The 24417-nt window shown below is 43.6% G+C and overlaps 1 protein-coding gene across 1 annotated transcript in view; it reads right to left on the minus strand.

The window, feature by feature from the left end:
• FANCA (FA complementation group A) overlaps window positions 1-24417 on the minus strand; it is a 34729-nt gene that overhangs the window by 2155 nt on the left and 8157 nt on the right. Inside the window, exons 10-39 of the mRNA XM_032195733.1 lie at window positions 23148-23214; window positions 22463-22575; window positions 21414-21490; window positions 20825-20966; window positions 20137-20270; window positions 19027-19137; window positions 18513-18608; window positions 18357-18416; window positions 17211-17299; window positions 16726-16786; window positions 16588-16637; window positions 15437-15513; window positions 13492-13596; window positions 12772-12914; window positions 12231-12301; window positions 10622-10721; window positions 9646-9845; window positions 9114-9210; window positions 8668-8844; window positions 7508-7581; window positions 6898-7026; window positions 6347-6413; window positions 5943-6109; window positions 5270-5375; window positions 5091-5150; window positions 4594-4698; window positions 4253-4365; window positions 3245-3386; window positions 1224-1286; window positions 29-134 (exon numbers count right to left, since the gene is read on the minus strand). Coding sequence (XP_032051624.1) covers window positions 29-134; window positions 1224-1286; window positions 3245-3386; window positions 4253-4365; window positions 4594-4698; window positions 5091-5150; window positions 5270-5375; window positions 5943-6109; window positions 6347-6413; window positions 6898-7026; window positions 7508-7581; window positions 8668-8844; window positions 9114-9210; window positions 9646-9845; window positions 10622-10721; window positions 12231-12301; window positions 12772-12914; window positions 13492-13596; window positions 15437-15513; window positions 16588-16637; window positions 16726-16786; window positions 17211-17299; window positions 18357-18416; window positions 18513-18608; window positions 19027-19137; window positions 20137-20270; window positions 20825-20966; window positions 21414-21490; window positions 22463-22575; window positions 23148-23214 — 3102 coding nt within the window. The remainder of the gene's footprint in view (window positions 1-28; window positions 135-1223; window positions 1287-3244; window positions 3387-4252; window positions 4366-4593; window positions 4699-5090; window positions 5151-5269; window positions 5376-5942; window positions 6110-6346; window positions 6414-6897; window positions 7027-7507; window positions 7582-8667; window positions 8845-9113; window positions 9211-9645; window positions 9846-10621; window positions 10722-12230; window positions 12302-12771; window positions 12915-13491; window positions 13597-15436; window positions 15514-16587; window positions 16638-16725; window positions 16787-17210; window positions 17300-18356; window positions 18417-18512; window positions 18609-19026; window positions 19138-20136; window positions 20271-20824; window positions 20967-21413; window positions 21491-22462; window positions 22576-23147; window positions 23215-24417) is intronic.

The following is a 24417-nucleotide window of genomic DNA, read 5'->3' on the forward strand; positions in this document are numbered from 1 at the left end:
CCATCCCTCGGAGGCAGGACTCGCTCACCTTTTTCTGCTGACTGGAAGAGAAGTGGCCAGGACGCGCCCCTCTCTTCCAGGCACTGCAAAATCTCCAGGGACCATTCCAGAGAGGTCTGAAAGTCCACGCCCTCCTGGGAGTCAGAAAGGACAGATCACCTTAGGTTTTGGTTGCATCAAAGCAGAAGTCCCAGTAAGGGATCACGCACATGACGTGCTCTCTGAAAGGACCTTCAGGAATTTAGCCCAAGCCTTTCCCCTCGCCTGGGGGCCTGGGTTCCTCCCTGGGCCACCAGGCCCTTGTGCAGTGTAGGTACTTCATCACAACAGGGGCAGGGGAAGCAGTACGGGTGTGCTGGTGACAAGCTGGTTGCTCACTTCCTAGCTGTGCTCCGCAGAGTCCCTGCGAGTCCTGCACCTACCCCACCCTGTTGCCTGTGGCAGACTTTTCCCCTCTAACCTCTCCAGTGAGGGCAAGCCTTGGGAGGGTTTTTTTGCATTGCTCATTTTACTTGGAACAACCTCCCCTATCTGTTTGCTCAAGAGATTTCTTTTCCTCAATGACTCTTCCTCCAGACTCCCCCCGTGAAAGACGATGAGATCAAATGATTATTTTTAGCTTGAATCTGCTCCCTGATCCAATCTGCTAGCTGACTACACCAATGGTTGCACTTCAAAGCTGAGAAGACAGCAAAGGGACAGAAACGCATTCATAGGCAGGAGGGTGCTTAGGGCAGAGAGCTGCTGAAAGGAACTTGTTGTTTTTGCTCTCCCATTTCATAGCACTAAATCATTCGGAAACCCGTGTTCCTCCTTGTTAGGGACTCTTCGTTGTGAAATTCCGTGTGTGTTTCTGGCCTGAGGAAAAGCCTCTTACAAGGAACGTGCAATGCCACACAAACGCCAAGAGATAGATATGAGGTTCCAGCACTACCTGGAGGTGTAAAGTCTGAGCAGGAAACTGAGAATAAATAGTAAGTCATTCAGAAATAAAAGCTCCTGCAGTGACAGGGCAGATAACATCAGACAGAAGGAAATACACATTCAATCTGATATGAACAGAGAGGCTTTCAGCAGGCTCTGTCTGGGACGCTGCAGATCCCTTCCTTCTGGCACAACAAGCTACCAGCCTTCTGAGTACTGGTACAAAGCACTTCTAGGCAACAAACCAAGCCAATCAGATGCATTTAGTGTCATGAGAATTCCCCGAGGGCTGAGTTTACCTTTGGTGCTATTTTTGCTGAGATAAGGTCCATGAGCGAGAAGAACAGCAGCGAAACAAGAAGCTGCAAGGGAAAGAGAGTACCTGTTAGCTGTGTCTGTGGTGATGACTCAGAACTCAACTTTCCCATCAGGAAATAACATTTCACCAGGTACGTCCCCAGGATGGACCTGGATGAACTACAAGCACTGCTGCTCCTTCCAGGTGAAGGAAGTGCATTTGAAGAAGACAGACTGGGGCCTGGCTTGCTTCATTGCTTCTAAGGGTAAATTCCACAGTAAATTCACAGTTTTTTTAAAACCAGGCTCGCTGCAGTCAGCAGTTCAGACAACAAATGGCAAATTCTACCAAATACAGGAAAAATTAAGTAAGCTACTATAGATGTAAACATGGAGGCGAGCTAATCTTGGTCCATGCACACTACCAGCAGATGCTGTGCAGCCTCCCACCTCAGCAAGTGCATTGCAATCCTGTCCTGCCACACGTTACTGCTTTTCCGGATCCTTACAACTGAAATCAAAGGATGCAGTTCTGTGACCCTGGGAATTTAAAGTAACACTTAATTGTGCTGCTAATTGAGCTGTAAAGCTCAACCTCCTCTGTTTTCCTGTCTCTTTCTGAGAAAGAGAGGGCAGAGCCAGACAGCAAGCTATGTGCATGGCACAGGACTGAGTGCACATGCACAACAGTCAGGCCAAGGCAGAGAAAAGAGCAGCAAGAGACCTCACACTTAAGCTGAAAAGTTTCCAGAGGCACAGACCGCTGCATGTGGATGAATCAAACAACAAGGAGTGGCACATGCAGAACAACAGGGCTCTTTGGATTCAAGCACAGTGCCTCATTCCCCAAGGTGGCTGATCCCACCAAACTGCCCCTTCTGACTTAGCAAGATTTGCATTTTCACACTGCCTGTCACCTGGAGGGATTTGATTTGGCATCTGACCTCACACTAGTCCTGTTTGAGAGGCCACGTCCCCACCACAGAAAGATCTGGGGAATTCCACCCCAACCAGAGCAGTAGCTGAGGGTCTGACCCAAAGGCTGAGCACCAGGCAGCCAGTGTGATCTGCTGAGACATGTCACACTCAGCCCTCCTGCTGCTCTCATTCTCCTGGTGCCCTCCTGCTATCTTAAGGAAGATTTTTGAGGTGAAAGCTGTCGTTATTTCACCTGTACTAAATGCACCTATCACCTCGGTGAGATCAGTTTCTGACTAACAGCTTTTGGCTCTAGACCAGTATAAACAACGGTGGAGTCAATCCCACGGCAAGAGGAGCTGCTACCGCAACTGCTGCCCTGAGGATTAAAACTTAGCAGTAACCAGTAAGGCACGGGTTCCGCATGAACAAGATTTACCTGTGAATTTCTCAATACAGAGACACTCCCCATATGGAGCTCTGGTCCCTGCCATCCCCTCACGATCAGCACACCCCTGGCAGAGCAGCAGCCCAACTTCCTTCTCAGCAGAAGGCTTCAGAGAATTGCTGTGCACAGACAGCCTGGGCCATGGTGAAACAGCAGACGTGTTCCTGGAGCACACCTGGGAATCTCCCTGGAGTCTGTCTCTAGGATTCCCAGAACACCTGCCCAGAGCCCTTAGGATGCCTGCACCCCTGTTTAACAAACACTTTCTGCATCTCCTTCGCCTTACAACCAAGATGCCTGAACTAAAATTAACAAGGAAAGCTCCTTTGTCAAAAGGAGAAGTGATTCTAGCATGCCATGGATTGAGCTCTCAATCTCTGCAGCACTCTCTCAATCTTCGATTATTTTCTAAAGCAGCAATTTAATAATCCTCCTTAACTTCACAGTGAAAACAATACGTGAGTTAAATTTTAAATCTGAAAAAAACTGCCTCTGGGATAAATATTTAGTATCTGGTAATCTACAGCTACATTCTATCAACTAGCCACCAGCAAGATTTCACCACAAGGCTTACAATTTCTCAGTTTAAGATATTCTACGTCTCTGTCTTCTTTAAGTGTAGAGAACAGCAGACATCTAAAATGTGCCCAGTCTTGCCTGCTCTGTGTCAGTCCCCAGCCTCTTCAGTACGTTTCTCTCTCTTCCACGTGGTGACTGCTGTTGAACGGTGCAGTGGAGGAAGGCAGCAGAAATCCAAGGAGGGCCAGAGAGAGGAAAAACCCCTCCTGAAGAAAGGAAGCTAAGAAACAAAACCAGCATGAATGACAAAGTTTTAGATAAAGAATCACAGCTGTAAATGAGGAGATGTAAGGGCTTCGGCAAAGGGCATAAATTTGTGACTGGGACAAAAAAAAAAAAAAAAAAAAAAAAAAGTAATTTTTCTCCCCAGGTTTTTCCCCATTGTTGAATGCTACTTGGAGAGTTTGCAGAAATAAAGAGAAGTCTAGCAACAGACAGCAGCCTTCCCAAATCTCTTTTATCACAGGCTAGGCAGGTAGGTAGCTGCATGCACTACTACAGAATCACGTGGTTGCTGCCTGCAAACATCTGCAAGGAGATTCTTACACTGAATTCCCAACTTCTAGTGAAAAGCTGCAGGACACTGAACACACAGCAGATTTACCACATGGGAGATGACACAGAGGGAAGGATACAGCAGAGAAGCAGTCAGTAGTTTCAGGACAACCAGAGATTGACCAAATCCAGGGTGTGAAACCAAATCCAGGGTGTGAAGGGTGCGGCAGCTTCAGGGAATGACTCAACACTGTGCTAAAGGCTATTGCCAGTGTTTGTCTAACAGGGACTCTGCCTTCCAATCTCCTCTAAGAAGATTCTCTTCTCTTTATGGTGAAACACTGACCCACATTACACAGAAGGCCAGACTAAATGATTATAATGACCCATTCTGAGTTTCAACTCTACAAAGGAATCTGTACATAGCTGTCCCACAAGCCTCAGACCGCACTAGCATTTTTGCACTGCCTGCTGAACCCCAGCCTGTCTGAGAGAACAGACTTCCTGCGTGCTGATCCATCACAGCCAGGCTACCTCACTCCGAGCAGGTTCTCCTGCCTGCAGCTCCACATTCAGGTGCCTCATACACACCCCGTAGCCCAGGACTGGCATTCCCTCAGTCTTTCCAACTCTTCTGCAAGCGGTGCCCCAAAGAGTCTCTTCCACTGAGAGCAAAGTACTGGCTCCAACCGTGGCCACCAGAGCTAGGGAGAAAGCCAGAAACCAGCAGCATTAGTGGTGGCATACTTAGTGGCTGTTTGCAGTAAGGTGTGCAAGTTATCTCAGCCAACTACTGAGAAAGAGTTGTGTTTTGTTTTTTTTCCCCCTAAATAGAGAAGCCCAGGATGCACATACACACATAACTAACACAAGAAGTTTCACATCCTGGCAATGCAAACTGAGCTATGTATGAAAAAAACATGAACAGATACCACTGCAGAGAGAAGCACAATGGGACATTTGGTTTGACATGTTGTTAGAACATTGTTGACCGCTTCTGCTGCTTCTTCACAGTCCAAGCTGGCATTCAGCAGGCCCTGGAAGAGGATATAATACAAGATGACTGCACACCTATGTCTTTGCTGCTCTGAAGTACCTCCCAAACCCAAATGTAAACTAATCAGAAGTAACTGTAGGGGTCAGCATGGCCCAGCAAAAGAAACGTGTTCAACAGCTTCTCTTCCCACCCCCCCCATGCACTTTGCATTGTATTAAAATTAGTCTCTACCATTACTTCCTCCTGTTAATTCTTTCCACTTCCCTGAACTACTGCTCATCTTTTTGTAATTTATACCAACGATTCTCAAAACAGCTGTGAAGGGAGCACATCTCACTGCTAAGAACAGCGCACATAGCCAGGTATCCTCAAAAGGAACATCTGCTCTGGCTAGCAGGAACAACAGAGCAGAACAACGAAAGCAGGAGTTACCCTGAAGAAGTGGGATGTGATGTCGTAGGGAAGCGCGTAGCCTCTGGAACAGACGTTCTTCTGTTGCAAGATGAGGAGAGAAAGAGTTTGAATGCCTCAGCTTCTGCCATAAACCCATGTTTAAAGATCTTTAGCTAGAGCATTTGCCAACAAGAAGTTGTTTGGCTAGCCACACATACCAGCTCAGAGTTTACAAAATGAAAAAAATCTTCACAGTCCAACGTTGTTTTCTTTCCTTTCCGACAAGTCATGATCAGAGCAGATGCAGGGAGCCCTACCAGAATCCTTAGGTGGGAGAGAAAAACAAAATCACAGTTGCCATCAAGAAGAGAATCTGACTCCGCACTCTCAGACTTTGATATTCAGGAGAGTTTGTGAGTATGTCAGACATGACGGAGCTCAAACATGTCAACAGAAACTGTACCAGGAATTTTCCCTGTTGTCCAGAAAGAAACCTGCATTTCAATGAGATATGTTGACCGCTTTCAAAGATATTATCAATGGATCAAAAGTGGAAACGCACTCCTAAGTTACAGCAGTAAGTAATTTAATTATGGTTAATGCAAGTGATGGCATTAACAGTGCTGCTGGCTGTAAACAGAGTCCAGGAAGATGTGTGGTCTTTGAAATCCAGTCTACTGACAGGGGCAACATTTAGCCCACGATGGCACACAAACCCATTTAAACTACGTGGGTGCTACGGAATAAACACCCCTTGCACAGCTGCTGCCAGGACTCGGTGTCATTTTCACTTGCAGTGGGATCTGCGGGGAGGCTACCTGACTGCACAAGCACACAACGTGAACAGCACATCTGGTCAGGGTATTCCCAGCCGTTCACGTCAGCATTTACCTTCTGTGCAACAGCAGCTCCTGCTGCCTCCACAACTGCTCACCCAAAGCAGAGTCGTGCTTTCTGTCTTTCAATCTTTCCTGAAGAATCTTAAACAGGAAGTGGCTCTTGGCATCCAAACAGCCAGAAAGCGACTTTCGCCTAGAGCCCAGCTCAAGTACCAGCTCCTAAACAAGGTGTGGCAGGAAAAAACAGTGTTTATCAGGGCTACGTGTTAGTTTGCACTCAAACCCCTATGATTCTCCAAAGTAATTCAACGAGCTCAATATCTGTCTGTTTCCACACCACTGCCCACATCTGAGAACTGAGTATCAGCCTTACTTACACTGACATTCTAGGAAAAATCTTTGCCTGAACAAATTCAAGGATTGAACACACAGATATGCATTAAAATCTGTAATCACCTGCAACTTGCAAAGAATATCAGGATTGACTGACATCTTCAACTGGCCATAGCTACCCAGGTCCAACCTGAAATAGAGACATACCAGGTGACTATCCCTTTTAGGCCAGAAAGGGAACATAATTCAAAGGAAAAAAAAAAGCAACAAATGGCTTCACATGAGCATACACATCTACTATCAACATTTCTTAAATAAACTGTAGATGTAACTCTCCTTCAGCCCTGCACCTCCTCATTTTCCAGCTTCAGCCACTTCCTCAATGGCATTGATGTTTGTCTGGCCAAACAAATTTGAATACAAATTTGACGTAAAGCCAGACAAAGTAGGAACCATCTGTGACTTCAGCCCTTAACCTCTGTCCCCCAAAGCAAGAAGCAAAGACCGGTGAATCATGCAGAGAAACCTCCCAGCTTTCACATGCAGCCAGACCTGCGAGAAGGGAATCACTTCCACTCAGGAAAACATAGCCCCATGTAAGTCAAATTCACCTAGCTTCATGGTCATTAGTAGAACTATTGCTTCTGCAGACATGCAAGTCATGAAGGGAATACCTCTGTGAAAAATCCAGAATGGTGTTGATAATAATGCCACACGCCTTTTCCAGGTCTCCATCACAGCCACCAGAAGCAGAAGGTGCTGGAAGATACCATTGATAGATAGCCCAGTAATGGAAATCCTGTCTGCAGTATTGAAAGAGAAGATAGGGAACCGTTAAATTGCTGCGATAGATTTCCTTTACCTTACTATAAAAGGAAGTTCAAGCACTAAGTCACATGGAGTGACAGACACAAGTAGGCAAGTAAGTGCCAATATAGGTAAAGCCATCCACCGGACACCACATGTCCAGATGTCAGCTCTCTTGCTTCTGGAAACGGGGAGGTTTTATGAAAAGTCACGTGGAAGGACTGCATATGCAGGCCAGAGGTCATCTTGGTGAACTTCCTCAAGGTAAAACACACAGCTCACTCCAGCATTGCCTGAACTTTGCAGTTCATTGCTTTAGCCTGTAGTGGACGACAGGCATGTGTGTCCCACAGCAGCTTTCTTATTTACCTTTGTTGTTAACCTCCTGGTCTTCAAGGCTTTTTTTCCTAATCTGAGTGGGAAAGGCTCTTGAACTAGTCCCACTAGAATCTGGGATTAAAATGTCTCTGCACTTACCTTTCTGAAGCAGAAAGAATATCCTCTTCAGGGTACACTTCTAGTTCCAAGAGCAGCCATTCTCTGAAAGATAACTGGGAGGGGAAAAAAAAAAACAAAAAAACACAAAAACCACAAAAACACAATTTAGATAAGAGAGCAGATCAGCAAGGTAAATAACTTGTACAGAAGAGCTGTCTTCTTTCCAAAATAAAATAAAACCTACCCTCACCTACATCCAGACACAACCCAGTGCAGATTGAGATATTAAACCGGAGGCATCAAGCCAAGGAAGTTACAGTACCATTTCCCTTGCAAGAAATCTAGACTAAAAACCTACAGGAATCTAGAAATTTACTGAAAGCAAGTGTATAGAGCATCTCGTTCACAAACACACCCCCTTGGCATTCCCCAAAATGCCCATGTTCTTAAAGTGTAGGTACTAGAATGAACACAGGTTACCAGAAACACTCTAAAATGAATAAAGCAGCACAGGCAGGATGGTGTAAATATCAGAGAAAGGTTAGAGTGCAAAGGTATTTAAGTGTCGTACTTTAAACTAGCAAAGCACACGGAATCATTCTAATAATATGGCAAACTCCTCTGCACAAAGACACACTAGTTTTTATATGAACTGGGTTAAAAAAAGCAATCCTGTCAAATCAGATACATTGCGAGGATGGTATAAAGAGAATATCTGATATGCTAACATGCTTCATAGCAAGGCAGAGCCAAACAATTCAAGATACGCAAGGAGAACACTGACATTTAGACAAAGCATCAAAAAAGCTAGAAAGTATTTTCAGTGCCTTGAGTCATCATCACTTTGTAGACTGCACGCAGTGGGAAGCTGAGGTGAGGGACAGGCTTTTTCTCTACAGTTCCTGATAATTTTCTTGTTGATATACTGTATCGTGCCAAGGTTCCAAGTTTTGCCATAAACAGGACATAGAATCTTCACCCCAGGTTATCTATTTCTGCCTTTTCATCATCACCATCAAAATCTACAGATAACTCCGAGTACATGACGTAGCACACATCACCTCTTCCCATTGTCATGTCAACTTTTCAGGTATCAGATTTTTTACACAAAGCTTGTATCAGCAAAAAGGAAATTGTAAAGGGCAGATCCGAAAAACGAGAATCCTAGCATGAGCTTAAGGCATGGGAAATATTCTTACCTGGAATGCTTTTTCCTTCAGGAGCTCTTGAAACCGTGCTTGCTTCCACAAACAGAGGCTGGCTCTTCTGTAGTTTAGAGAGGGACACGACAGGGAACTCCAGCTTAGGTCAGCTTTACCTTCCTCGCACGTGATTCCCCGAGCTTCCAAGCTCAGCCGTGGTACAATGTACTGCAACTGAAACAAAGGCAGAAAAATTCTGCACTTTTCCACAAAATAAATAAATAAATAAATAAATAAATAAAAATTAAAAAAAAATTGCAACCTCTGTTTGTGTGAAGCTGCCAAACAAGCAAATACACCAAATGGTAAGGTAGTAGGGTGCCAAGAGGCATTTTTATGTAGCTTTCTTTGTACAAGTTATAATTCCACGAGGGTCTGCAGCAGGAAGTTGAACTGAGACTGATTTTTCTCAGGAGCAATAGCAAAACATATATTCCTTTTACCTTTTGAGCAATGCTAGGAGGAACCAAGGCACATAAATCATCACAAGAAAAGGACGGAAACTTGCACATCAGATAAGATATGGCTGCAGTGCAAAACCTGATCAAGAAAGAGAGAATTCAGTTATCTGGCTGGTTCAGTCATCTCTTTTCCCATTCACAAAAGTTCAAAGTCAAAGCAAAGACTAAATTTTAAAAATAGTTTTAACCAACACGTTCAAAACCCACTCGCTTTTAGGGTCATTTCTATTTCTGTGCTCCCAAAACCAAGTATATTAATGGCATGAATCACCAGCGAATAAACCAGAACTTTCAAGAGCACCCAGTCAGTCCTTTCTCCTGCAAGCAACAGTCATCAGGATGCTATTTCACGCAGGTTTGCCATCAGTTCTTTTCTCTGTGTAGCGCCTCTATGCAGCACCTACATGCCCTGGAAATCCTCCACAAGAACAAGGGATCTTCCCCAGCACCCCTCCTGTGCCAAACCTAAGCCATTGTCCAGGGAAGCAAGAACGTGGGGGATGTACGACCTCACCTCGTGCAGAAGGAGAACAACTCTTTTGTCCTGCACACCAGCAAGCAGCTCCAGTACTCAGAAACGGAAAGGACCTTTTCAGCAACAGGCTGAGAAATCCCCAAATCAGCTTCCACTTCAGGAATTAAAGATCTGCATTCACTTAAATGGATCACAAAAGCAGCTAGTCCTAAAATATGAGCATCATTCAGGGAAGGACCCTGCAAGACAGACAAAGGAATTGGAGAAATCGATGAATTTCACTTGTAACAAAACAGCCAATTGCAGAAAAATCTCAGAATTAATCAAGTAGCAGAACACTGCATCTGCCCATTGAGCAATTCAGTGCAGTGATACCAATTCAGCAGACAAGAGGCACCAGTTAAATTAAGCATGTTCTTCCTTCCTTTTGTCAAGCTGCAGCTAAATTTGTACATTTCTGTAACAGAGTAACCTGGAGCAACTAGCTCTAATTTCAGCCCAGCAGAATTTGAATCCCTCAAGACTTTTTAGCTTCCATGACAGCTAATCTGGTCTATCAGACTTTTAATTTTTCACCTTCAGTATGAGTAAAGGAAAATAAAATCAACAGTTATTTAAAAGAAAGCCACGCACTGCTGCAACTCAGACTTGGAGGCCTTACTTTTATTTTTAAAAGGGGTTACTAGTGAAATATTCAATATGGAAGTTTGGGAATTAAGCATCCCACTATTTTTCTTTTGGATCCATTCTTAGCCTGGTTTATTTCAGCTTGTCTTAAAATACATCCCAAAGAATTAACCTACTACAGCAGCAGTTCCACAGGAAAACATTTAGCTCATGTTCCTAAGATCAAGTCCAGACTATTCTTCTGAAATGAGAAATTTTGGAAGCCTGAAAACCAGTGAAGTCCCTCCACAATGCAGTCAAGACAGGTACATGCCTCACAGCTCAGGAAATGCAGCCACGCTAGCCTTTAGCACACTACAACCATAGGATTCTTGCTTGGAAAACTAACCTGATGATAAATAAGCTGACAGAGCCTGCCCAGAAGGGCAGGTATGAGCCTCCTGTGTCCACATACCATCTTCACAAACAAGGAGAGACATGGGCCCTGCCTGTAGAAAGGTAAAAACCACACGCTCATTTTACTGTTTTTCTTTTATCACCAATATAGTAAGAGGTTTTTTTCCTTCCCTTTTTTTTTTTTTTTATTAATGGTTAGATAGACACAATGAGCCTGAGCCATACTTGTCGATAAATACAAGATAATTATAATTCCATTTATAGGCTCAAAGAAAGTATCATTTTTAGAGCATCTGAACTGAGGACCTCTATAAAGGCACAAACTCCACCAGTGCCCTGCATCAAATAACTGACTATATAGTCAAAGAAGAGTTCTGAAATGACATCAAGGAGAGGAGGAAACTGCGCCTGGGGCAAAGACAGCTTTTTCAGACAGAGAGCACAATGTGAGCAGAGGCAGAGCAATAAACGGGAACGTAAAACAAAGCAAGTGTAGAAAAGAAGCAATATGACAAGGTCCCTGTTAAAAAAACAGAGGAAGGGAAGGGAGCATTATGGAGCATTCCCACTTAGCTGACAGAACACAAACCATCTTCAGAGGATATTGGATGGGGGGTTGGGTTTAGAAATAACTTCCTGGAATGCTCTCGTTCATCATTGTTCCTTTTCATGTGGGTTCTCAAAGCAGATTCACCCACACTCCTGTGTCACCAGGGCAAACCAGCAGAGAAGAGAGGTAAAGATGCAGTGGTTGCCGAAGCGTTCTGTGCTCCAGAGAAGCAGCCACCCAGCTCAGCACCATCAGCAGCTGGGATCACAAGCAGTTTGTCAGTACACCGGTGTTTTCCAACAAAGCAATTTCCACTGACATGTTAACATTGACAGACTTCTGTCACATCATGAAGGAGACAGCATTAATAGAGTCCTTCCAAAGAAGGCTCTCAGTGAAAGCTGCTGCTTTTCCCTCCACGTGTAGCTCATTTAGGCCAGAATCAAACTGAGCCACTTGCAGGGGGAAGGGGAGAAGGAAGGTGGAGAGAAGGTGTATCAGGCTGCTCTTCCTGTGCCCACAGCACTTATGTCTCACTCATTTTGTATTACATACGGCATCAGGGATAAAGAGTGAGGTGTCTGGATCTGCAAAATCACTGAATGTGCCAAAAAGACACCCCCATGAACCCTGTCAGAACACAAGCATTTTCCTTCTGATCTTTAGTGTCAGCCAGCAGGTAATTACCAGACAAAAGGAACAAAAGTTTGCTTCATTCCCCATCCCTCACCACTGAGCTCAAAGCACCAACCTAAGCACGTAGTATTTGCAGCAAGTTTTTAATGCACTGTCACAGAGAACAAAGCAGAGCCAAGTGCCACCTTTTTTCTGAAGAGATCAGTACAAAAAAGGAGAAGTAGGTTTTATTTACACTTACACATCAAAGCGCATTAGTTCTCAGATTACAGAAACTCAGAATAAAGCAGCCTGCTACTCCCAGTCTGGCACAGTAGGTATGAACAACCAGAAGTCCCTCTGGCCCCTAGACAAATGTTGGAATTACAGCGTATTAGCTAGTTTTCATTTCCCTGCTCTTTTACTTCCATCTTACCTGTCAGGAGGGTTGAAGTAGGAAGCAGCAATTAGGTTTTGGCAGAAAGATGTCAGCAGAAGATCAACAACCTGGAACAAGAGACATTGCTATTTCCTCCTTGTTGGGCTGGATACCTAGATCTAGCTTTGTGCTCTGTACTCTTTATGTTTTCCAACGTTAAAACAAAGGAGACAAATCTGTAAATGACATAAGTTTTACAGAACCACTGGCGCTAATAAGAGATAGAAAGTTAAGCCCATAACAGCCCAGGAATAATCTCAACATACAACGAATATCTAGGCAAGTCTGGTGAGGAAAGCCTAGCTCATCACAGGATTGCTCTATTAGATTCTATCTCTAGATCTCTCCACCAGACATCCAACAACTTCAAGGAGGTTAAAACACAGGTAGAGTCTGTGCAGGGCACTACAAAGCAGACAAAGGGAGAAGTGTATTTCCTGGTAGCCACAGATAAAGCAACCTGTCTCACGTACAATCCAGCTGCCTTTTTACCTACCCAGCCCTACCTATTTCTCATCCCAAGACAGATGGCACTCACACTCTGATGGCAGGGTTCCAGCTTGGGGTCAAAAACATTAACTTGGATTCGAGAATTCAAAGCAGCAGTATCGTTCTCATCACCGCTGTGACCCAAGACACTTGAGAGTCTGTCAGAAATCAAGGCAATCTGTGCTGGCACATCTGCAACGAAGCAACAGGAGAAGATGAGAGTCAGGACAGAAGGCATGAAAGATCTACAACTCCATGTAACAGGAAGAAGAACGAGTGAAATATATACTCTAATTGATCAGAACCCAAATTACACAATAAAAACCTTTAATGAACAAAAAAGGTCAGCTGGAACAGTGATCATCATCCTCATTTTAGAAAACAACATTATTTTTTCCTCGCAGTACTATTATGAACACACATCAAGAACCATTTCTCACACCAAAAAGGAAAAGCCTTTGAAAGGCAGGGGTTCAGGCCACCAGGCAAGTCCCAGGATCGAAGCTGCCAATCTTGGCAAAGATGCGTGTGGTGGCAATCACCACAAAGCTGCAGACCTGAAGTTCCCAACTCAAGCACAGGAGTTATGTTAGACATGAAAAAAAAAAGTCTTCATAGCTGGAAGGATACAGATCTGAGAAGGCTGCAGTCTTCAGGTACCAGAGGCAAGTCACTACTGCCATTGCTTGGGCTACCATTAGCCACATTTTATTAATGTAGCTTTTGTAGCAGCCAGTTATGGGTAATTATAACTTGCCTTCCTCCATACCTTCATGTTTAGCCTGGTCCACAATCAGCACCCTTAGTTCAGCCAGTTCAGCCTTCAGCTGCTCAATAGGCTCTTTGGAATGGCTGGTCTCCACTTTTGATTCATCTAGACATATAAAAGAGCAATGCAACATGTTATTCTTACCTCTGTGCATTACATCAGTTTATAAAATGTATTCAACAGCCTTTGCACACACTTGCTGCAAAAGCAGTATTTATATGTTTCTCTATAAACTGTCACAGATCCCCAAAGCATCAACCCTTCACATGCACAGCTTTGGTTTTTTACATTCCAAATGTGTTACTTGATTAATCGTTTATCAGTTTATGCCTCGTTTCAGAACAGAATTCAGTTTTCAGACACAAATGCAAAAAAAAAGTCTCCTTTCTGAGTTTCTTTCCTACTTGCTTCAGCTCTCTGCCCCACACGGAAACATTTGTTGTCTTCCAAAGACTGGAAGCAGAATCTGAAAATACCGAAACACTGCAATGCAAATATACTATGTCATCAGCTTCTCCTCAAGCCCGACACCATCTTCAGATGTTACATCTTGCTTTATTTTGTTTGAACGAAATGAAAGGAAATTCCTTTTACCACTAGAAAAGGAGTGCCACCAACAAGAAGCCGCCACAGCACAGCCCCAAAAACCACCCAGTGCAGTTGGTTAGACAGGAACTGCATCTCATCCATGGGCCAGAAATAGCTCAACCATGAACAAGAGAAGTAAATGACAAGGTTAAAATTTATAATTGTTATAAACGCATTGTAAAGCAACAATGAACGCTGAGTCACTCTTATATGAGAGAATGAGCACTAACGAACAGGGCAGGTTTAGAGCTGACCAGAACTCAATCCTGCCCTAAATCCTGTGCCAAAACCCCAGGGATGGATCAGGACACAGGGGACAGCAGGGGACATGGAAGAGGCTGGTCAGGATGCAGGGGACACAATCAGGCTGTGCCACTAGAGGTCACTGGCAATTCAGAGACTCCTGCAGAGCTCTGGCTGCCCAGCAGGATGCTGCTGATCCCATGAAGGGATTCTTCACTTCTGCCGGTTGCCAGGACAACCTCTGCAGCCAGGCTGCTGCAGTCCACGCTTCGGTCACAGCTCTTCCCAGCCACAGCATCCTCAGAAAGCTTCAAACGTCCAGAGTGCCCTGACTAGGAGCCCATTGCAGACACACCCCTGTAGGGGTGTATTTACTGCCACCGTGCTGCGGGAACAGCCCGTGTTCACCAGCCTGACCTTTCATTTTGTACAAACCTGCGCTGAGGACGTTGCCCATTTTAAGCTGCAAGGGTTTGATTAAACCCACTTGCTGAAAGAGATAGGATTGTTCATTAAATAACTATTTCATACCCGTTGTGCTGCTAATGGGGCTGCAGGGATGGCATCTGAAAATGGTGGGGGCCCTCCCGCCCACAGACACGTAAACTACGAACCACGATCCCTTTGTTGCTGGCTTCCTTCCTAGCCCCTCCCGTCTCCCCAGCTCTCAGCCACGCAGAGTCATCTGTTCTTAAAAAGGCACGAGGGTGAGTTCAGACAGCTCCAGTGCCATTACACGAGGGATGGACACAGCAGGTTCACACCCCAGGCTAGCTGGGGCTGACAGGCACTCACTGCAAACGCTGATTCATGCCGATGTACTGGAGCTAGATTTAAATCAGCTAGCTCAGGCCTCATCTGCAGCCTCAGCACTGCACAGCTCCACACGGACTGCAGAAATCCCACTCAGGCAGGAAAGGCGGAGAAAATAATTATGGCAGTAACTATTTAATACCTCAAGAAGACATAAAGAACATACACATACATATACATATCATTTCCATACAGATTAAAGACCTAATCAGCTGTAACTTTCTGAGTTTTTCACTTTATGAGAGCATCAATGGAAACATTAACATTTCTTCAAACTCATCTGGAAGTAAAATTGTTTTACCTTGTAACATTTTCTCTTTCATCGCACAACAGGCCTGTATGTACGTCGAGTACAAGTTTGAGGGTATTTTATCAGCTCTATAGTAAAAAAAGACATTTAGTATACCAAATGAGCATATTCAAACTTCATCTTCATTACATCTAAGTATAAAGAACAGCTATGCTATGAAAAGTAATTACAGAGGCTCCAAAGCATACAGAGCATCTGAATTATTTTTTTTATAATAAATAAAAAGGGCCAGAAATTTATATCCAAGGCTTTCATAGCAAGCATCATAGAAGTGTAACACACACTACACATGGTATACACATGCATTAATACCTGTTTCATATGTAAGATATATAAGTCACATGACTTAGATTCCTATGTGATCACAAGTATTTACACACCTAAAATGCTAATGCGAAAAAGATCGAAGTTTGACCTCCAACACTTGCTGGTAAGGAAGAATAATGTAGCAGCTTCTCTTAAAACTTTTTTGTTTGTTTGTTTGTTTAAGATTTTTTTTTGTCAGACTGGAATTACAGGGCAGGATTGAATGTCTCATTTGTAAAAGGCAGCGTTGAGCATTTTTTCTGCAGGTTACAGAGGAATTACTGGATGTAAACTAAAGCTGTTTCTGCAAGGCAGAAAAGCACTTTTAAACATGCATACAGGACAAGCCTGAGTTCTGAGAGGGGCTGCAAGCTCCTGAAACGTTACCCTGTTGTCCCTTAAGAACAGCTCAAGAAGCATTATCACACATTTAATTTCCATCTTCCCCTTCTCCCATATCCTCACCCATACTGGGGGGAGCTTTATACAGTGGGGCTCATCTTCCTGTTGGAATTTTGCATTCAGCATCCTCCTCCAAAGTTTGCATGAAAATTTATCTGGCCTGCAGTCAGATGGCTACACGGGACTCTTTCTAGATAATAGTTTTATCCATGGATATTGGACTAATTACAGAACTGAAGACATTCACCCATACAGATAAGCTACTGCATCCACAACCTGCAAGCCACAAACAAGTCTGGCCACGAAGCCCTGCCAAAAGGGTTAGCCAACAGGCAGCATTCCGTAAACAAGGTGTCAAAGCTTCCGGTAATCTAATAGAAAGCCAAACGTTATGAAGACAAAGTCCACAAAACAACACTGAGGAGCCTCCATACCTTTTTAAAGAATCTATAAAAGCCATGCACACATCCGGGGCTTTAGGGAGCTGCAAGAGAAAAACAGGCAGGTTAGGTGCAAATCACCTCTCTACAAACACACTTCTAGGTGGAAAGGTCAAAAAAAAAAGTACTAACCACACGTGGCCTGAGCAAAGCGGGAAGGAACCAGGAAATGTAATATGGTCGCCTGAAAATACTGAGAAACAAAATAAAAGATAGCAAAATATTAGCAACGCCAGAGCTGTAACGTGCCATTGCATTACCTCAAAAATTAATCTGGTTCCTACAAATAAAAAAATATTCAAGGTGCCATGAATAACCACACACAAATCAAGTTCAGATTAGCTAATAATTATTCATTTATTTATTTAATTATAGTATTATAGTAATTGTGGACTTCTCTTGCAGGTGTGCATAATCCTATTTATACTCTGCAGAAATAGCCTCAGTTTAGATGACTACGGAGGAAGTGAGTAACATGGGAAGAATTTCCTAAATCCTCCTTTGCCGACTTCCTCAAATTTTCTTGTTTTGTTATTTTGATTTGGACTTGGCTTTTTTTTTTTTTCTCCATTATTATTAAAAGTTAAAAGCAAGAAGAATTGAGAAGCACACAGTACCTGGCTTCTATCACAGATGTTGGGATCTTCCTTGTATTTTCAAATATCTGAAGGGCTTTTTCAACGTCACGAAGCGCCTGCCCCTGGGGCTGGCTCATAAGCAACAACGGGAGAAAAATATTGTGAGAAATCAAGGATGACAGCAATCTTCCCTGCTTGTTCTTTCAGGATTAGTAATAGCTGTCTGTGCTGCAAAGCGACTGAACAAATGCCATTGAATAACGAGAACTACCTGATAAGCAGAGTAAAACTGCAGGATAGAGAAACCCAGACCCGAAGCATCAGCCTGTCTTGGGAAGGTTGTTACGTGTAACAGCTCCTCGGGTACAGAACTACACGGACCTTTGGGCTGACCCAGACTCCTACACTGACTGCAGCAGATATTCCTGTTTAACATCATCGTTTATTCAGTAAGCCCTCATGGGGACGGTATCTTTTCTGTTCTGAATTTGTTTTATTGTTATTCTGTATTACTTCATACAGTTGGAATTAAGGCCCATAATCTTCACATCCAGCCCGCACTACCAGAACTACACTCCAGGCAGCAGGAATGCTGCCACAGGTTTCTCATGTTTGAGCCGTGAGACATCTTAAGACTGCAACAACCTGTGCCAATTTCTTACCTACCAAACAGACCAGTCAGTCTATCAGCAGAGATAATGCAGAGCCAATTCCTGCAAAGCTGTCTTCTGCCTCTCCCCATCTCAACAACCTCATTTCCCCACACCATACAACACCATTTAGATAGCCTTTTGTCCCTTAAATCCCCACCAACGGAATCGTCCATTATTTTCTACATCCCACAGTGCAGGATGGGCTAGAGGGAGCTGGCACTTTACTGGTTTCAAACAGCACGTTGCTACCTGGGTGGCTAACATAGGTGCTGCTTGGCCAGTAGCTGGCTAGCTAATCGTTGAGCTTCTCTGCAGCCTGTCTCCAGAAATACTCAGTAGGATCTGTTTGTCCTCTGTGCAGGTCTAATCTGGGGAAAGTTTCCATATTTATGACCTCTTGTCCAACTTTAGGACAGGAATTAGATTTGGCAGCACGCTCAAGCTTGGTAGGAATAGCAGACGGGGCTAACCTAAGCCTCCACAGGAAAAAGAGCAAAATTGCTGAGAGAACTGTTGGATGGATGACCAGTACCTGCACGGCTTCATCCGTGGAAGACAAGTCTTCATAGAGCCCCATATCTTCTATAGCAACCTGTGTGATGATGCATAAAGATGGACGTTGTCACAACACGGTTAAATTTGACAGATCCAGAAAGATGTCTTTTCTAAAGGGACAATTTTTACTAACCTTGAGGTCAGCCAGTCTGGTTTTAGCCAGAGTGATATACTCCAAGAGAATAGATCGATGTTTTGATGGCACAAAAGGCGGGTACATTATATGGACCTGAAATGTAAAATTCAGAACATGATTTACCATTTTTACAGGAGATGACTATAAAATTCTGGTTTACTTTTACACTCAATTACCTCCAATACTCCCCCAAGAAGACATTATTGCTTGTTTTAAGAAAAGCCAGTTTCATGGCAACTGACATGCTAATTTTCCCCAACAACAACAAACAGACTAAATCACTGAAGTGCTTCAACATAACTCCACGGAAGGAATTCTCCTTCTTGTCAAGGAAATAAAAGAATCTTGTTCTTGTTTATTTCAGGGAGAAAAGGTTTTGAGCACTATATCAGAAGTAATGCAATTACTGTAACAACACTAATAATATGCTCAAAGGCACAGGGCAAAAATGTGTTTATTTCAGAACAGTTCTGGAGCAGTCTAAAAACTGCCTCTACCAGCAGCTTCCCACCTTCAAGTACGGGGCTACTTCAAAGGGCACCAGCTCTGACAAGAACTCAAAGAGAAAGACCAGAGCTTTCTTACTGCTCCCGTGTTGACCACCAGCACTCCCAAAGGAAGCCTGAAATAGAAAATTTAACAGTTCAGCCTTTCAGCGTGGAGAGAATCAGCATCCCAGCACTGCACTAAAGTCAGCACGCAAACCCCAGGCATCTCTTGCAGACATCTGCTTTGCGTCAAGAGTATCCTCCTGGAGAAAAGTCTCCAGAGAAAGTTCTTAGAAGTCTCCACACAAGTTTCTTTGAGTTTCTTTTTCCAGTTTCCAGACAGCCTGCCATGTCACATGCAAAATTCCTTCTGATGCGCTACCATGGAAATCGTCAGGGGGGGTTAAACAAGGCAAAAAAAAAAAAATGAACCAAAGGATTGAGGTTGATCGAGGCAACACATTTCTAAAAGTTTATCTGGGCACTCTAAGAAAAATAAGCCAGTCAGACACTACAAAATAGAACTAGTTTACCTTTGATACATCCTAAACACTTTATCAGCAAAGGCTGAGCTTAGATTTGCAAACTCATACGAAGGAATTTAGAGGTTTAAGTTATGCGGAGATTTGCATACCTTAAATACCTACATGTTTACAACTAAAAGCTAATTAGCAATTATCTATAAGGTCAAACACATCAATTACAGCTGCACGCAAACATCCAGGAAACAGGAATGCTTCATGTGCAATAACCCACGACTTACGCAATCACAACACTGCTGGTTATCAAGATACTGAGAGACATCCAAGAATATGATTAGAATAGGAATTACGTGTCTGCGTTCCTGACAAATAACTAGAGGAGGCAAGATGGACTTGGAAGATGAAAGAAGGGAAGACCAGAGAAAGCCAAATAAATATATTCTTTGCAGACACAAAGGCTGTAATAAATATTATTCCTAATACCAATATAATCACTTATTCCTTTGTGTTGTTTCCCTTGTTTTGTTGTTAGATCCCTGGTTATCTTGTCTGAAACTAGTTGTTTTTTTCTGTGCAGCAAAACCTTCTTTCAGTGCAGGTTTCTCACATATTTAAAACAAAGATTACCACTCAGGCCTTGTTTAGTCTTACCTTAAACCATTCAGAGTACGGCATGAACACAGCAGGGCCCTCGAGGGCAGCCTGACGAGCTATCAGGAATGCAGTGATCATATTTTCCATATCATAGTTCTCAAAAGCCTTTATCAGGAGATGGCTCAGTAGATCTAGAAACATAAAACAGTAACCTCAAACTTTGCTCTTGACAATTGTGCTACAACTTTATAGTAAATGAAGACAAATATCTGATAACACCTCTGTCCCAAAGGGACATGCACTGCAGCTTAGAGAACCTTTGGGCCTCACCTATATTTTTCATGTGCTTTCAGTGGTCAAATACTTTAGGATTTCCACTTGCAAGAATCAGAGGGAGTCCAGCAATGACACAATCAGTAAGAACCCTATCAAACAAGGTCTGCTAGCTGAGGTGAGATAGAAGAACAAAGCTTCAGTAATCACTACTCCAAATAATCATAAAGGTAATTATCAAGTAATCATTCTTAGCTGTACACTAAATTATAGAAGTGTCAGACACAAGGCCTGGCATTCACATCGCAGCTGACATAGAATACTTGAATGCAGAGGGTGAGCTCCTGCTCTTTCCCCTACAGAAATCTCTGAAGGGCAGTTAGGAACTTGCTACTGCACCATGTTTTCTCTGTTCAGTATCTGAGAAGCAACAAGCACGTGTTATCTTGCAGGCTTGCCAATACCTACGTACCTTTGAACAACTGCTCAGCCTCAGCCTGACAGACCACCAGCACGGAAACACAGGACAGGACATGCTGCCAATTCACTTCATGTGTTTCCAGGACCTGCTGTAGCTGGCAGATCGACTCCTTTGCACTGAATGCCACAAACAGCTGGAAGAGAGTGACAGCAGTTCACTTTAGCTATGGCATGCAGCCACCTGTAAGGGTGAAATGCACTGCGAAGATTAACATGCAGATGCCTTTTGCGTAACTTTTGAAAAAGCTATCTCGTGTGCACCTTATGCATCAGCTTGCCAGACATTATTCTGGCTTGGAATCAGCACTGGCTAAAATAACAGGAACACTTCAACTCTTTCAGAAGCAACGTCATATTCTGTAACAGTGAAAATTCACATCTTCAGATATCTTTGTTCTCATTAGGAGCTTTGCACAAACAAACGTCCCCTTAGTGCTTCAGGCTTTGTCCTGCCTGCAGCTCCTGGCAGCTAGTTCAGATTCTGCGACTGTAATGCCTTATATTTAAGTAATTCCATTTCAGATATTTCAGCGAATACAAAACCAACATAATCATGTGCTCTTTGTAAAACCAAGACCTACTTTGCGATACAAGGCAGTGAGCAGCGAACAAGTCCTTGTAAAGCTCCACTCTCTCTGCATACGGATGGCATCAGACACTACACCCAGAAAAATAAAACAACAGTTACCACTTCAGCAATAGATTTTAAAATAGACCTAAAACAAAGATATTCACCACACAAGATTTCCCTTTAGCTTTCACAGCCACACATATTAAAAACTGCCTGCTGAAATCCTTTCTCTCCTATTCATCTCTGGAACACAGGCTGTGCAAACACGACTGTGCCATTTCCCTACAGCACTGTCATCTCAAAGCTGTTCTCGAGATCACACATGCATTGGCCAACATAATACAGAGAAAAACAGCAAGGAATCATCTTTTCCCTCAATGATCTCTTTCAGCTGGAAGCCAGCAACAGCGACATTGCTCTCCCACACTACAGGTGAGCGGCTCAAGCTCATAGCTCAGTGTGATAATATTTCATCAGAGATTTTGCAGCCCAAATGTATTTCTTCCTAAAAACATCAAGCTTCACACAATTAACAATCATGGATTGGAAGCCTTCTTGCACTTATGTCTGATCTACCAAAACAAAATGAACATCAGACACCTAACCAACAGAGAAAGGCTACATTTGGCACTTAAAGAGAAACATATAGGGCCACATAATTTTAGCCCCAAGCTTTCTCTGCAATACCACCTCTCCCACCCAGCTCCTCCTTTGGCTAAAACTACTCCCAGAGGCCACAGTTCTCCCCTGTCTGCTCCATAAAGGCTGCTAGGAGATGTTATCCAAGTACCTGCTCGTGAGCCACTGGCTAAAGCTCTATCTCAAGGCCCTGATTTTCCACCTAAGGGCTTCTCTTGAACTACAGCCCTCTAAAACCCAGATGAACTTCCCATCTTTTCTGGCAACATGCAGGTAGGGAAAGAAGCAGGGAGTCAGGCAGTTGCACTGTGCTTGGTTTGCAGGCTGGATTCCCTTCAGTGAGGTCTGACTGGGACGGAGCTCCAAACCCACCACAATAACAAACCCTCGAGGCACTTATTGCTCCCCGTGTACTCCTACCTTTCAACAAGGGGTTGTAGGTAAGAACCTCAGTCAGGGTGTGTCTAAAAAACTGCTGCAAGGAATCCGGATGAACTGCACTTCTATAAATTGACACATTGAACACGTTCAGCCTATAAACGACAAGGAAATATTCAGAAACAATGTGCAGGAAATACGATCAACCAGGCACTGATTAGGGTGAATGACTCATTTTTCTACACCTACCCTCATGAAAATGCCTGAGATACATAACTTTTTATATGTATTTTTAAAAATCTGTCAGTTACTCAACATTATTAAGCTACCAGATTTACAAACTTGAGTCAAACGTATGCCCCTGCACAGGTCAGGACTGAAGGCTGACAAGTACAAAGCAGTCAGACAAAATGGGTCTGAAAATGGAAATGTGAGGAGTTGAAGGCACCTTCCAGGTGCTCCTGCTAAGAAGCAGAGTGAGCAAACTTGAGAGAAAAAACTCATCACATGCTAAAGTGCTCCAAGATTGGTTGTGAGACTGCCAGAATGCCCTTTCCTATCTCACACTTTTTACTTGCAATTTCACTTGTGAATATTTTATTAGAGAGAACACAGAACATGAATAGGGCTGGAGGGAGGGAATAAACATTCACCCAATTTCAGGAACAACCATAACAGTGGTTAAAGAAAACTCCTCCTGACGTTATTCAGAGCAATTGTTTCTTACCAGAACCTCATAGCTTGCAACGTGAAGACATCCTCCTGCTTCTCTTTACCAACAGCATCAAGCACCCCTGGCACCCCAAAGTAAAAACACAAAGGTGCAATGAGACAAATGGAAGGAGCTGTGACCCCAAACAGCTAAGAAGGTGACCCCATTAGGGAAGTGTGCCATTCAGCAGCATTAAATTCTTACAAAAACTACTCAGAAGTAACACAGAGACTCAGAATCTATTAACATCAACCTTGAACCACTTTAAAAGCACTCCCAAAAATGTGCTAATAATTAAGTCATCAAAAAACGCACATAAAGTAATGTTTAAATTCCAAATCTAATCCTAACTGTGCAGTGCATCTAAGAGTGCAAACACTGCAAGGCTGCACTAGAGAAAAGTCTGGAGACGGATTTGCACAGGCAAGCTCTGTGTTAAAGACCTCCGGAAACAATGGTCTTCACCTTCAATGAAGAGAGCATGCTGCTGTGAAAGGCACTTATTTGAGACAGCAGAGGGACTTCACAGTTACATTGGCTTAGCAGCACTCCTTCAAAAGTGAGGCCTGCCCCAAAATGCCTGGTAGAGGTCAGGGATTGGCAGCTTGCACAACACACGGTCCTGACCAGCCTACTCAAAGCCCACATACTGAGAGATCCTCAGCTTTATAGGCTGCAGCAGCAGTGGTTTTGATTCTTGTTCCATCCTACCTTCAAAAGTCTCCTCTTTAACCACGAAAAAGTTTGGTTTTCATTAGGATTTAATCATTAGGACCATCTCAGGGATGCACTCTGAAAAGGAAACTACCAAACTGAGGCAGCAAATCAGGCATCCCTGACAGTTCTGTTGTAAGGCAGCCCACAGCGTATGGGAGGAGCATTCTCCTCCCCTGCTGAGGAATACTTTGAGGTTAAGCAGGGGAGAACAGAGAAAAGGAGATAAACTCTACTTATCCTCAGGCACGGGAGTTCAATTTAGCACGATCATTACTATGAAGCACAGCGCTCCCAGCCTGTCCTCCTCCTGTGAACGTCTCCATTAATTGTGAATTATTTGATATAAAACACCCTAATGTTCTTCAAAGCAGCTGGCAAGCTAAGTGAAACCCCTCAAAGGTGACCCAAAAGCACACACTCACAAAAACACTTAATTCTGAACTTCCAATATAGTTTTGATCAGACTGTAAGGCAGCCAGGGGCAGCGCAGGCTGCGTGAACGTGAAGGTCGGATGAAGAGCAGGTTAGCACCGACTCCAGCCTGACTGCCAGCCACCTGCTTCGCTTC

Source organism: Aythya fuligula, chromosome 12 (genome assembly GCF_009819795.1).
Source record: "Aythya fuligula isolate bAytFul2 chromosome 12, bAytFul2.pri, whole genome shotgun sequence".
In the NCBI taxonomy this organism is placed as follows: domain Eukaryota; kingdom Metazoa; phylum Chordata; class Aves; order Anseriformes; family Anatidae; genus Aythya; species Aythya fuligula.